This window comes from Dicentrarchus labrax, unplaced genomic scaffold (genome assembly GCF_905237075.1).
Source record: "Dicentrarchus labrax unplaced genomic scaffold, dlabrax2021, whole genome shotgun sequence".
NCBI lineage: Eukaryota > Metazoa > Chordata > Actinopteri > Moronidae > Dicentrarchus > Dicentrarchus labrax.
Window position 1 is genome coordinate 8,408,566 of NW_026136706.1, and position 12,333 is coordinate 8,420,898.

Below are 12,333 nucleotides of genomic sequence, written 5' to 3' on the forward strand. Positions count from 1 at the left end.
AAATCTCTAATTTGCAACTTTCTCTAAAAGTTTCTCTCAGATTGTGCAGCTTTCATTCATTAAATGTGTTGAAAGTGTACATATTTTTTTAAAAGTGCATGTTAATTGATGTGTTCCTGAGCTCAATGAACACAGGGTGGTAAGGTTTGTTGGGATAAAATGTGCTTTTTGCTCAAATGGATTGCATTCTCTAATAAATGTATGTTTTAATACCAAGAAAACATTGGCTCAGTCAACAGTAAGGCATGTGATTACTTCAGCAGTGTGCGTTTATTAAATAAAAAGTACTGGAGGTAAAACATCTTGTGAGTGAACTGGCTGAGGTGAGGTAGCTGTCGGAGTGGTGCTCACCCACTCCGGCCCTCTGTAGCCTGTTTTGGTCCTGAGGATTATATTTGAACTGAAATTAAAACAAATGATCATTGTGTCACTGTGCTGTGCTGCAGTCTACACCCATTCTGTGTTCTGTGGTATAGGCTGCCCCACCCTAGTGCACTTCCACCTCAACACTAACACCATAATAATTTGGCATCAGAATAAAAAGGTTCATCCAAGGTCCCATGATGATGAAAACCCCCTGAATACAAAACGTTTCTACAGTTTCAGCAGTTGCACGTTGTGATCTTAAATATTGTAATTAGAGGTCATCACAGGATCAGGCAGTAAGAGCAGAGTCTAAGCATTTTCTCACTACTCTCTCAAGCAACTGCACAACTTTCACTTCCTCCTCTACCATGACACCACTACCACGTGCAGCCAGTGTCACTGAAATCAGCTGTTGTCTACCTGGTCCCAGCTTTCATTTGCATCCTGTGCATAAGCACCGAAAGCTCAGCCATACACCATTAAAAAAAAAAAAAACAGCTCACAGGCATGTAGCCACCTCTCAAAGCTCCTCGAACAAACACTCATCATTACAGATCAGCAGCAACCAGCAACATTTGTTCACCCCTTCCCCTTTTTCTATTTTACAAGAGAGTGCGTGCATGTTTGACGCTATCTAGAGAAATGTGGAACATGGAACATGTGTGCAACAACACACAGAGAAATGCAGTGCAGGGTCTCTTTAAAGAATGGAAAATACCAATAGAGCTGTAATGAACCGTTCCCATCTATTCATCACACCCACAGATGACAGCGGTGGCTCGGAAAAAAACGATGTGGGGGAGATCGACTTTATTTTTACCCTGGTGAGTTCCACCTGTTTTGTTCCTCATTTTTCTGTTGTAATTATTCTGATTTTTATTTGTTCTCTACTGAGATACTTTTTAATGATTATAATTTTTTTTGATCTACACTGTACAATTACTGTTCTGCTTTATATGTCCCCTTTACAATAACACACAAAATATACATATACAGTAAACACTATTACATGCCACTTGCCTAAATTGACCTTTAGTGACCTCTTTAATACAGAAGTCACTACAGTAACCTTAAATTACAAAAGTACTTCGCAAATAAATTATTTTTTATTTTGTAATATGTGCCTATGATTTTATTTATTTTTTACTTGCAGGCAGAAGGGAATCTAAAGTTTTGATGTTAGTCTTAATGGCTTGGTTTCCACTGTGAAGAGTAAATAAATAAATAAGGACAGTGCTGAGTGAACCATGGTGTAAATAATCTGTCATCTTGAAGATCTGAATTCAGTATTAGCCATAAAATTGGCAAAACGATACAATTATTTGCACATTTATATTCCTCCACACTATAAATACAGCAAATACCAGTACATGAAGACAGTATTTTTGTAGTATTTAAAAATGTCCTGCATAAAACTGAAATTATATACAACAGTCAGAAAGGTTTTACACTTTCTTAAACTAAGTTTCTTGTCAAGGAACAACAGGGGAGGAAAGAACAATCCCAACTCTCCATCTTGGATTTCCTGATAAAAGCACATTCACACTTGCATCCATCTCTTCAAATATTCACTCCCTCATTAATTTCAACAGAATCCTGTTTGACTGACAAAGTCAAGAATGTGTTTGCTGTTTAATGCCAGCTCTGGCTGGCTCCAGCTGCCGGGCAGGTCAAGGTTCACCTTTGTTCAACTGTAACCCGAGACAAAGTGTTTTAATGCGTCTTGTGTTTGAAAATGGAGACGTCAATCTTGCTGTGTGCCATCACCCACTCTTGTGCTAAACTTGCAGACTGCATCATTGCTCTAAGTTTACCCTGGATATATAAAGAAAGTGTGACCATATTTAGAGAAACATAACCCAAATTAACACCACATGCAAAATGTCAGCAGCACATAAACGCATGACTGAGCAAAGCTTTGAACATCAAGATCTTCTTCCTGTCCTTCTTGAAGTGAAACAAACCTGTTTTTAGTCTGATGGTGCATGTGTTGTTGGTACTGTGCAGACTCTCGGAAGGAATCACTCTCCATATCACTCTCCATGTACATACCTGTCTTTGAGTTTTTAGCAACTGCTTGTGTATTCATCCTGTACACAAAAGAGAAAAGGAACAGACCAATCACATCAGAGCTTTGTTGCATCATTTTAACATTAAAACCTTAAGATAATCCATCCAACCCAGACCCTGGAAGGAAACTGAAGCACAAAGAATACAGATAATACAGATAAACAGAGTACGGGATGTTTTAGGCTACATGATCGCTTAGAAACTAAAAGTTTTGGTTAAGCAACCTTTTTACGAGATGATTTTTGTCTGTAATAATAATAAGATACTTAACTATTGATTAAACATCCAGTGTATAGTAGCAGTGTAGTGTAGTTGCAGATTTCAAACAACTGAATACGACTAAGGAGCTACTGTAGCCAAGAAAACACTACAATGCTTATTTTCAGGTGATTCTACACAAACGGAAACATACCTGTGAATATTATATTCAATTTCTGCCTGTAGAGCCCTCTAAATGTTACACACTGGACTTTTTTGGTGAAGAATGTTTCATTTTTAAAACAAGATTCATCAGAATAACTTCATTATCTTCCAAAAGAGAACTGTTCATCGTCTTTGCTGTATGGAAGGGAAACTTGCAGTACGATTGTTTATATGGCAAGGCACCCCGCACTTGTAATTGTATTTATGTGCTCAGTCTTTCAATACCGAACTTCAATGCATGTTTGCCTTATTGTACATAATATATCACTTATACTGTTATATCCATCTACCTCATGTACATAAAGAAACCTACACATACAATATTTATTTCAGCATCCTTTGCAGTCTGCACCATCGCACTATTATCTACAAATGTTAGTCCTTTTTGTTTGTATATATATATGTACATAGTAGTTTATGTCTGTTTTTGTTGAGCTTGTTGTCCTGTTTATTTATGCTTTTAGTCTGTTTGTACATTTAGTTAAAATTCCTTGTATGCGTGCACATGCCTGGTCAATAAAAGTGAGTCTGACTCTAAAGCTAATTGTAAATAAAGTTTATTTTTTAAGGGGGGGACACGAGGAAGGAAAGCAGTAAATAAAAATGATTAATGATTGAATTTGATCAATTAAAAAGTGTTTTACTACCAACACAGGACAGAGGGCGATATCACGCTGGTTGTAAATAATCTTAAACCCGGAACAAGGAGAAGAAGACGAAACAAAAACAAAAATGGCTTTCTCTTGGTCAGTCCCCAGTAACGAGCTCTCCTGTTCGATCTGCCAGGATACGTTCAAAGACCCGGTTCTCCTTCCGTGTGGCCACAGTTTCTGTAAGGTCTGTGTGCAACAGTGGTGGAGAACCAAACAAGTGCGTGAATGTCCCGTTTGTAAGACGGTGTCTTCGACCAATAGACCACCTCGCAACCTCGTGTTGAAGAACCTGTGCGAGGCTTTCCTGCTGGAGGTGGAGTCCGGGGTCGTCTGCCGCCAGCACGCCGAGAAACTGAAGCTCTACTGCCTGGACCACCGGACCCCGGTTTGTGTTGTCTGTAGGGATTCAAATGAGCACAGGAACCACAGCTTTACGCCCGTAGACGAAGCTGCAAATGGGAGCAGAGAAGACCTCTTGGAAAACCTGAAGCCCTTGCGAGAGAAAGTGAAACTCTTCAACGAAATGAAAGTCAGCTGGGAGAAGACAGATGAAGAGATTAGGAATCAAGCGCAGGACACAGAGGAGAAGATACGGAATGAGTTCGACGTGCTTAAGGTGTTTTTACAAACCGAGGAAAGGGCCAGGATTGCAGCACTGAAGCAGGAAAACGAAATCAAAAGAGCGATGGTGAAGAACAAGATTGCAGTGTTGAGCAGAGAGATAAACGCCATGGAAAGTACCATTAAATCCATAGAAGGAGGGCTGAAAGAGGATGACCCAACCTTCCTGTTCAAAGTCGGTGATTTAAAGAAAGAAGCTCAGCGCCCCCTGATGGAGGACCCAAAGCAGATGACAGGGGCCCTCATCGATGTTGGCAAATATCTGGGAAATATTAGGTTCAGCGTCTGGTACAAAATGAAGTATCTAGTGTCCTTCACCCCCGTAATCCTGAACCCCAACACTGCCCACCGAGAGCTGCAGCTGTCCGAAGGTTTGACCAATGTGAAATGTGGACCGAAGCAGCCTCTTAATGTCCTGCTCCACACCCAGCCGGAGAGGATGCACCAGCACCGCAGCGTCCTGGGCTGCGAGGGCTTCAGCTCGGGGAGGCACAGCTGGGATGTGAAGGTTGGAGACAATCAAGTGTGGGCGCTGGGGGTGATGGCGCAGGAGGCCCAGATGAAGGGGGATTTACTGTCCGGGTTGTGGATGTTGAGGTTCTCCCACGGTAAATTCACAGCCTTTTCCCCCTCGTGTGCGGTGACTGTCCTCCCACTGAAGGACAGGCTCCAGAAGGTCAGAGTGCACCTGGACTGGGACAAAGGAAAGCTGACCTTCTTGAACCCAGACACTGCCGAGGTCGTACACACTTTCACGCACACATTCACCGACAGGCTGTTTCCATACATCAACACCTGGAAGGAGCGTCCAGTGAAGATCCTGCCACTGAATATCTCCGTAATAGTAACGTAACTGCAGGAGAATTGAGAATTGCCTTCTATCTGTTTAAAAAAAAAAGAGAGAGAGAGAATATTCCCCCTATTTTTTGTTTTGTGAAGTTAGATAACTTGCCATCGTTGTAGCAATAAAAGTAATGGGACACAATGGAGGTAAAGTAAATTGGGGCTGTGAATGCTGCAAACGCTAACCCTGAACACACCAGAATGAATGTATGGTCCTACATGGTCCAAGTATTTGTATGTTCAGGGATGTGTGCAATGTAAAAAGTACACTAAAAACATACCTCAAAGGCAGTTTTAGTAAAGAATGTCCTGTTAACTGTGTCAATGCTGTCAAAGCCGGAGTTGTCTTAACAATCTGTGATCGTGTGTCACTGTCAATTTGTAGTTAGACCGAAGCCAAAGCTGTTCTTGAACTTGAACGTAGTTGCCCACTGTGTCACTTTTTGTATTTTTCTTTATTTGTATTTCTTTGTTAAGGTACCGTGTGGGCGGTTTTTCCTTTATGGCCGCGTACTGTAACGTCGAACAGTGTTCTACAGATAAAGTTCAGATTGAAAGTATCTTTCTTTAATTGCATTTCTCTGCTGCACTGGAGTGCCTTTATTTTGTATTACTTATATAATTTATATGCATACCTTTAAACTGATCTATTTATGTATCTCAAAAATTAAAAAGAAATGTTTATAAAAAAGAAACACTGTCTTCTGAGAAGGAGTGATACGTATATATCAGATTGTGTAAATAGTTATTTAACAGGTACATTGTTATTGTTCCTTTTACAAGTAAATGCACATTTATTTTTTTCTGTTATGTTTATTAATCGTTCTAACTAATAAATGTCTTACATGACTAATTACTTTCATTCAACTAAAATATCTGTTGACTGTTAATATGTTAAATCATGGCTTTCACATGATCAATTATAATTTTTTTCTGCGTAGGATGCTCAAACATTAAAGGAAGAACATTTATAATTCAATAAACATGTTCTGCTCAACATCTCAAGATTGCTGCCTCTTATTTTAACATCTTACGTTCCTTAAATCTACTTAAATACACTTATAATCCTTGTACAAAGCACTTTTAAATACAATTAAATGTGTGAGGTTAAATCCCACACAAACACTCACCCAAGCCACTGTCGTAAAACTGTCGAGCAACACGACAGCTCAGTCGCTTTCCGGCCGGCGTTTACTCCTCATGTAACTGCATTGCACAGGGACATAACTGCTGCCGTCCTTGTGAAGATGTGGAGAACATGTGAGTGTTAAACTCCTGCGGGTTTGATACGAACACAGTAAATGCGGTTGTTTTTAAGCGTTTAGTTGTGTGTTGCGTTCAGAGAGGTGACGTTAGCGTTTCCCCTCGCTAGCTCCGTTAGCTTGAGGTCAGTGTACACCTTGTGTTGAAATGCTGTGTGTAAGCTCAGTGCGTCCTTTTACAGGGACACAGTCGGTTAATGCTGCTTTTTATTGTGTGTAAAATGAGTAGAGGTAGATATTACATTGTTTTTGACTCATTTGTACGTTTCACTGAGCCTGTTGGGTTAGATAAGAAAGTTGCCTTCAGGCCCAGGCAGAGACTTGAGAGGTTATTTAACCAACATCCCACCTTGTCACAGCTGATATGAGGCTAAACCCCCTCATATTAAGTTAAAGTCAGTTATATGTGGCTCTATCTCAAGCATTACTTCAACATAACCCTCATTTGTTGCTCTTTTAATGCACCCACGGTCTTCTGCACAGCTTTCTCTTTCTCTTCTTATCTTTATCTATTTATTTTTTGAAAGTACTTTATTTTTCTGTGTGATTTGAATAATTGTATATTTGTATTTTTATATGTATATATTTTTATGCACCAACTGCACCAGGTCACATAAAAACCTACTTGGACATATAGTGTATACTACTTATTACTATATGAGCTTTATCTGTGCACATAATGACCAGGGGCTGTTGTGTACACATGAAGGTAACTGAATATGGTCTGTGAAGAAGGGGATATTAAAGAGGGGTATTCAACACAGGTTCAAATCCCTGCCTGTAGCGCTTAAACTGTACACTTGTATTCACTTTCTGCCTGTCTGCCTTCTTCTCAGATGCCACCTACTGAAGTCTGCAGCACCTAACTGACACACAGTCAACTCAAAACAAAGAAATGGCGTCTAGCTTCCTCAAGTACTCGGTGCTTCTTCAGAAGTACCGGACTCCGCTGCTTATTGCGGGCTGCGGCGGGGTCTTTGCAGCCAACATGTTCTACCATGTTTTCCCTGACTCGTCCTACCGTCAGCTCTATCAGGCCTGGCACCAAGGAGAGCCAGTCGCGCTGTCCGAGAAGCTTGAGGATGTTTTCCAGCAGGTAGTGTGTGTGTGTGTGTGTGTGTGTGTGTGTGTGTGTGTGTGTGTGTGGATGTGTGTGTGTGTGTGTGTGTGTGTGTGTGTGTGTGTGTGTGTGTGGATGTGTTAAGGTTATTTTATGTTATTCTCTCCTTGCTGTCCCCCCTTTAATAGCATTTTTATAAGCCAAATTAGATTTGTACAACTGCTTACACCTAGAACCTTACATTATTGCACTATTAAAAAAGCTAAATATATGTGTAATAATAGTTATATTAGTGTTTTTGGGGCATTATATCCATGCACAAATAGAAAGATTCAGACCTTTTTAATTTAAATAAATGTCAGCACTCACAAAGCATAGATCTAAAGTCTAAATTTCAGTCTTTTTGTTGTTATTTTGTAGGTGATGAAGGACTACGGTATCAGCTCATCCAAGAATTTCTCTGCCTTCGCCTCTTTTGGGTTCCATCCGGTTGGTGCCGGTGTCCCTTGGCTTCCTGCAGGGGCCCAAATTGGCATCCCAGCAAACTTTAACAGCACGCCCGATGACCCGAGCGGGATCACCAACCGCACCATTTTCATCAACGGCAAAATGGTGGACTGGAGCAGCGATACTGGTTCTGCTTTAAAGGACGCACTGGTGTTTTCCCTCGATGCAAAGAAATTCGCCATAGCACGAGAAGTGGCCCGCTTGCAGTCAGGAGGACCTATTTTGACTGCTGTTGTTCCCTCGGTGTGTCTGGGCGGGGTTTGGTTCTACAGTGTGGCGCTGAAGCAGATGTTGGGTCTCTACGCCAGGCCTGCACTGTTTCGTGGGGCTGCGAATGTTGTGGCGCTGGGGCTCGGTGCCGTGTCGTACTTCCTAACCTCGGATGCTGTCGGTCAGTGGATTGACTACAGCTCGGACCAGCGTGCAGCCGGTGTGTCCCGTGATTATGCCAGAGGAGGAGTCGAGTTTTACGATAAGATTCTGTCCAGAAACAAGACATTGCGCTCCCTGATGGGGCAGAAGGGAGTGGATATGTATGCTCCCAGCGGGAACTTGTTTCCTGCTCACCTCCTTCAGTTGAAACACACACCGTACACAACCAGGAGGGACGGGATCCTCACTCTGCTGAAAAAGGAGAAATTTTGAGAAGAAATGGGATGGTGTGTTGAGATTTAAAATGGATGTCTGTGGGTCTGTATTGATCTGCTGTAAGTTGTGCTCATCTATGAATAGACTGTGGAAAAATAGCAGGGTTTCTAAGCTTTATTTGCTGCAAAAAAACAGGCCAAACCAATTGTTAACATCTTTTAACACATCCCACATGTGCTGAATGTTGTTTTCTGCAATATTTTATTAATCCTGTAATTAAAAACATTCAAATTAGACATTCTTGTTGGGTGGGAAAAAAATCAAGATTTTGATGGTTACTTCTCGACTCAATGTCTTATCAAATAAACATATTTGAAGCTTGTTCGGAGCATGTCATGAAATATGTTTTGTTGAATAGACAAGGCCAAATGGTCTTTGTGATGCAGACTAAGGTGTCATTGTTTTGTTTTTTCTTTTGCCGTCCATTTATCGATATCTAGCCGTGCATAGTTTTGTTTAGTTTTGCTTTTATTTGTCCATCTGTATGATTTCTGCCGACAGTCAGGGTGAAAGGAATTTTGTTTGCATTGTCCCTAAACCTTACTGTAAACAGTTTAGATTGGATCTACATTCTGCCAAATAAATAGTCTTCATGAAAACATTTGACAGCATGTCGGGTTGATTATCCTAATACGCCTGTGACATTGTTTCCAAAAAGACTTTTATATTCTTAAACTTTTAGTATCAAGAAACTCTTTATTTATTCTCCCTGTAGAATCAGTTGATCAGTTCTGAAAAAAAATCAAAAGGGAAGCACCACAATAAAGAATAGTGAGAGGTTTCCCACCGCAATAGGAAACACACTCAAGGGTTTGACCTTGATTTTTAAGTGTTCTGATGTTCAGCTGAATGCTTCTTTGTAGCTGCCTGCAGAAAAATGGCATTTCATCATTGGTAAGCTGTTTCTGTACCTTCAGGTGTGTCCCCACTCTTTGAAAGACAGATAAAAACCATTATGGAGGGAAATACGTTGGATTGTTGTGGGATGGACTGGTACTTATAATCTCTGTGCTGATCGTGTTGTGGTGTTGCATATAAGGAAATAAGAACCATAAAGCAGTTGTATGTACCATCCATATGTGCCTACTTAAAATAGATTAATAGAGCTGGTTAATGCAGTATTTTCCCAGGACATGCATAAAAAAAGCTCCATATTTATGTTTCTCCCTGTGCTCTGTTGACCTATAGTCATCTATTTATCCTTAAATGAATTACATCCAAATGTGGTCTCTATAATGAATAGCCGTGTTCTTTTAATCTCCTCGTGCCGGGCTTCAAATAACCTTTAAAGAGAGTAACACTCTATGTACCCATACATCATTTGCATGACTCTAACTAATTTATTTAGTGATAATAATCTTAATATGCAGCTTATTGTGACTCTGAGCTCATCTTATAGCACCCTCAGGTCGTCCGTCTGCATATTAACAAGGTTCAGATATGGTGTTTAAATTTCCGATCCAGTGCCCTGTGGACTCAACTAAATATAGAAGTATGTAATTAATAATGTTGCAGATCGACATACGCTGACATTTTACATAATTGTCCTTAGGTAGCTCATGTCATAGAAGAAGCTACTAAGTGGAATCCAGATTTTGTTTTTTTTTTTTTTTTTTTTACATCCAGTGGGTCAATAGACTCAAAACTAGAAGGCACATGTCCCTGATAAAATCTGGACATAAAAAAGCATGCAGACGGCCGGACTGGTGGTGTCGAGGCACTGTTCTTAATCAGGACAGCTCGGGTTCAGTGTACTCTGACAGGAAGCGTCCTTTCTGCATTAGTGCCCTTGAGCAAGATGCAGGATTTGCTCCAGATCCATGGTAATGCAGTAGATTGTTCATCAAGAAAAATGCTTTTCTCCTCCAGTATGTTAATTAAATATTATTGTACCAAAATAATCATCAGGTCATACTACGTTGAAAACAAAAAAAAATATCTATGAATGCATAATTGATCGGGAATGTTCCTGGAAAAGAAGCTTTGACTGAATTTTTAGGTCTACTCTATCATTATCCCCGAGTACAAAGTGGCTTTTGGGATATGCGCATCAACAATACTGGGTTCATTGTCTTGTTCTCACCACTACGCTTCATCTGCTTAATTCATTGTATGCCAAACAGAGTTACTGTACAATGGCCCATTGTTAGCTGCATTGTGGGCTGTTTCTTTTTCGAGCCACTTGAGGTCAGTACAGCCCACATTACCTCTCTCACAGTGTGCGAGTGCTGTGTCTTTCTGTTGCAGTGTCTAGTGAATGACATGGCTACAGATTCATTCGGTCTGAATGGAGCAGGCTTGGACTTGAAGTGAAAGAGAAAAAAAAAAGTTATTTTTATGATTACATTTATTTTGAAAGTCACACAATGATATGCACTCTGAAATCCAGACTCTTGTAGGGACAATGCACTTAATAATACATTAAAAAATAATAATAAATACTTAAAATATAATCAAATATGTGTGTGTGTGGGGAGTTATCAGACACAGTACGAGTATCATTCCCAAAGCTTTGCCCTTTCTGCCAAAAGTGTAGAAAAGAGAGTTGAAAAACTCTTTTTTTTTAATACATTTTATTAAAATTGTATTTAATGTGTTTGACCTATAGAGAAAAACAATAAGATTTCAAATACACTAAAGGTACAAGGAGTAAAGGAATTCACAATACATATCAGAATACATGCAAACTACATTATAAATACAGAAATGAATGTAGTATTTAGACAGTAGGCGCGTGTACAGCCTAAAACTGTGGTAATGTGCATTTTTCTTTCTTTCACAGCACAGTCTGCAAAATATTATAAATAAAATTCCACATGCGGTGTTACATAATTCACAAATCACTAAACACATATTTAAAGAAGTTTCCCCCCCCAAACAGCAGCAGCATTTCAAATAACACAAATAAAGCTCTCTTTTTTTTTTTTTATTAATATTTATTTTGGTTCTTACACTGTGGAGGGAGGGAGGAGAGGAGGGAGGAGGGAGGAGAGGGGAGGGAGGAGGAGGAGGGAGGGGGGTGCGCTCGATTAAACGAACTGCGCGCCTCCAGCTCCGTGGCCCCGCCCCGTGTGCGCTCGGTTTGCGCCATTACGTCGCTGTGCTGATCGCTGCTGTGCTGCAAGGCAGGCAGGAGCAGCAGCTGCAGAGAGAGAGAGAGAGAGAGAGAGAGAGACCAGGGACTGCTGCTGACTACAACGGACTCATGTTGGGGAAAGTCAGAAAACGCAACGCTCTCACCCACCCTATGATTTAATGTCCACATATTTCCACTCGTGACCTTTTTTTTTTTTGTTGTTGTTGTTGTTGTTTTCTTTCCACCGCCTGCGTTGAGGATATATATATATATATATATATATATTTCTCTCTCTCTCGACCTGAAATGACTGCTGCTAGTCGCCGTGTCTAGCCAATGGTTACTGCAGGGGGCTCCCGTCTTCTTGTGGATTATCCGTCGTCGCCGAGCCGGCTGTACGGTCGAGCCCGGAGGAGGCCCCGCTTCTTCGCTGCTGGATGGATGTGTGTGAGGCAGCAGCCGGACTCCGACTACTTTCGAAGACGGTGGTGAAGATGATGCTCGGGTTTCATCGGCAGCGGGTGAACTGATCTTGGATGTTCAGGGCTATATCGCCCCCCTCCTCCCCTCCTCCTCCCCTCCTCCTCCTCCTCCTCCTCTTCTTCTTCCCGACACACACACACACACAAAACCATTTCCTCACACAGCAAAACAGATATATTCCTTAAAAGCTGGACGCCCCTGGAGCAGTTTATGACGGTAAGAGACACAAAAAAAAAACACACAACTCACTCACAGGCCACCGGTTTTCTGTTTTCTTCTTCTGCTTCACCAAAAAAAAAAAAAAAACAGCCAGCTGACGTT

General features: G+C 40.9%; 3 protein-coding genes across 6 annotated transcripts in view; all 3 read left to right on the forward strand.

Annotated features, from left to right (window-relative positions):
* Positions 1 to 946: 946 nt before the first annotated feature.
* tmem177 (transmembrane protein 177) lies at positions 947 to 9,054 on the forward strand. 3 transcript variants are annotated; one of them, XM_051404706.1, is made up of 3 exons: positions 947 to 1,190; positions 7,075 to 7,334; positions 7,719 to 9,054. In XM_051404706.1, exons 2-3 carry the CDS (start codon positions 7,134 to 7,136, stop codon positions 8,448 to 8,450), a joined length of 933 nt encoding a protein of 310 aa, XP_051260666.1. In that variant the 5' UTR covers positions 947 to 1,190; positions 7,075 to 7,133; the 3' UTR covers positions 8,451 to 9,054. The 3 variants fall into 3 exon arrangements, with proteins under 3 accessions (XP_051260666.1, XP_051260665.1, XP_051260667.1); XM_051404705.1 differs by lacking the exon at positions 947 to 1,190 and adding an exon at positions 6,120 to 6,236; XM_051404707.1 differs by lacking the exon at positions 947 to 1,190 and adding an exon at positions 6,256 to 6,363.
* LOC127366023 (nuclear factor 7, ovary-like) lies at positions 3,496 to 5,973 on the forward strand. Its single transcript, XM_051404704.1, has one exon. It carries the CDS (start codon positions 3,592 to 3,594, stop codon positions 4,984 to 4,986), a length of 1,395 nt encoding a protein of 464 aa, XP_051260664.1. The 5' UTR covers positions 3,496 to 3,591; the 3' UTR covers positions 4,987 to 5,973.
* Positions 9,055 to 11,553: 2,499 nt separating the features above from the next.
* The window catches only part of ptpn4a (protein tyrosine phosphatase non-receptor type 4a), a 68,322-nt gene continuing 67,542 nt past the window's right edge, over positions 11,554 to 12,333 (forward strand). Inside the window, exon 1 of one of the 2 annotated variants that reach the window (XM_051404695.1) lies at positions 11,554 to 12,228. The gene's annotated coding sequence lies outside the window, so the exon portion shown is untranslated. The remainder of the gene's footprint in view (positions 12,229 to 12,333) is intronic. The other variant, XM_051404696.1, reaches the window with a different exon arrangement.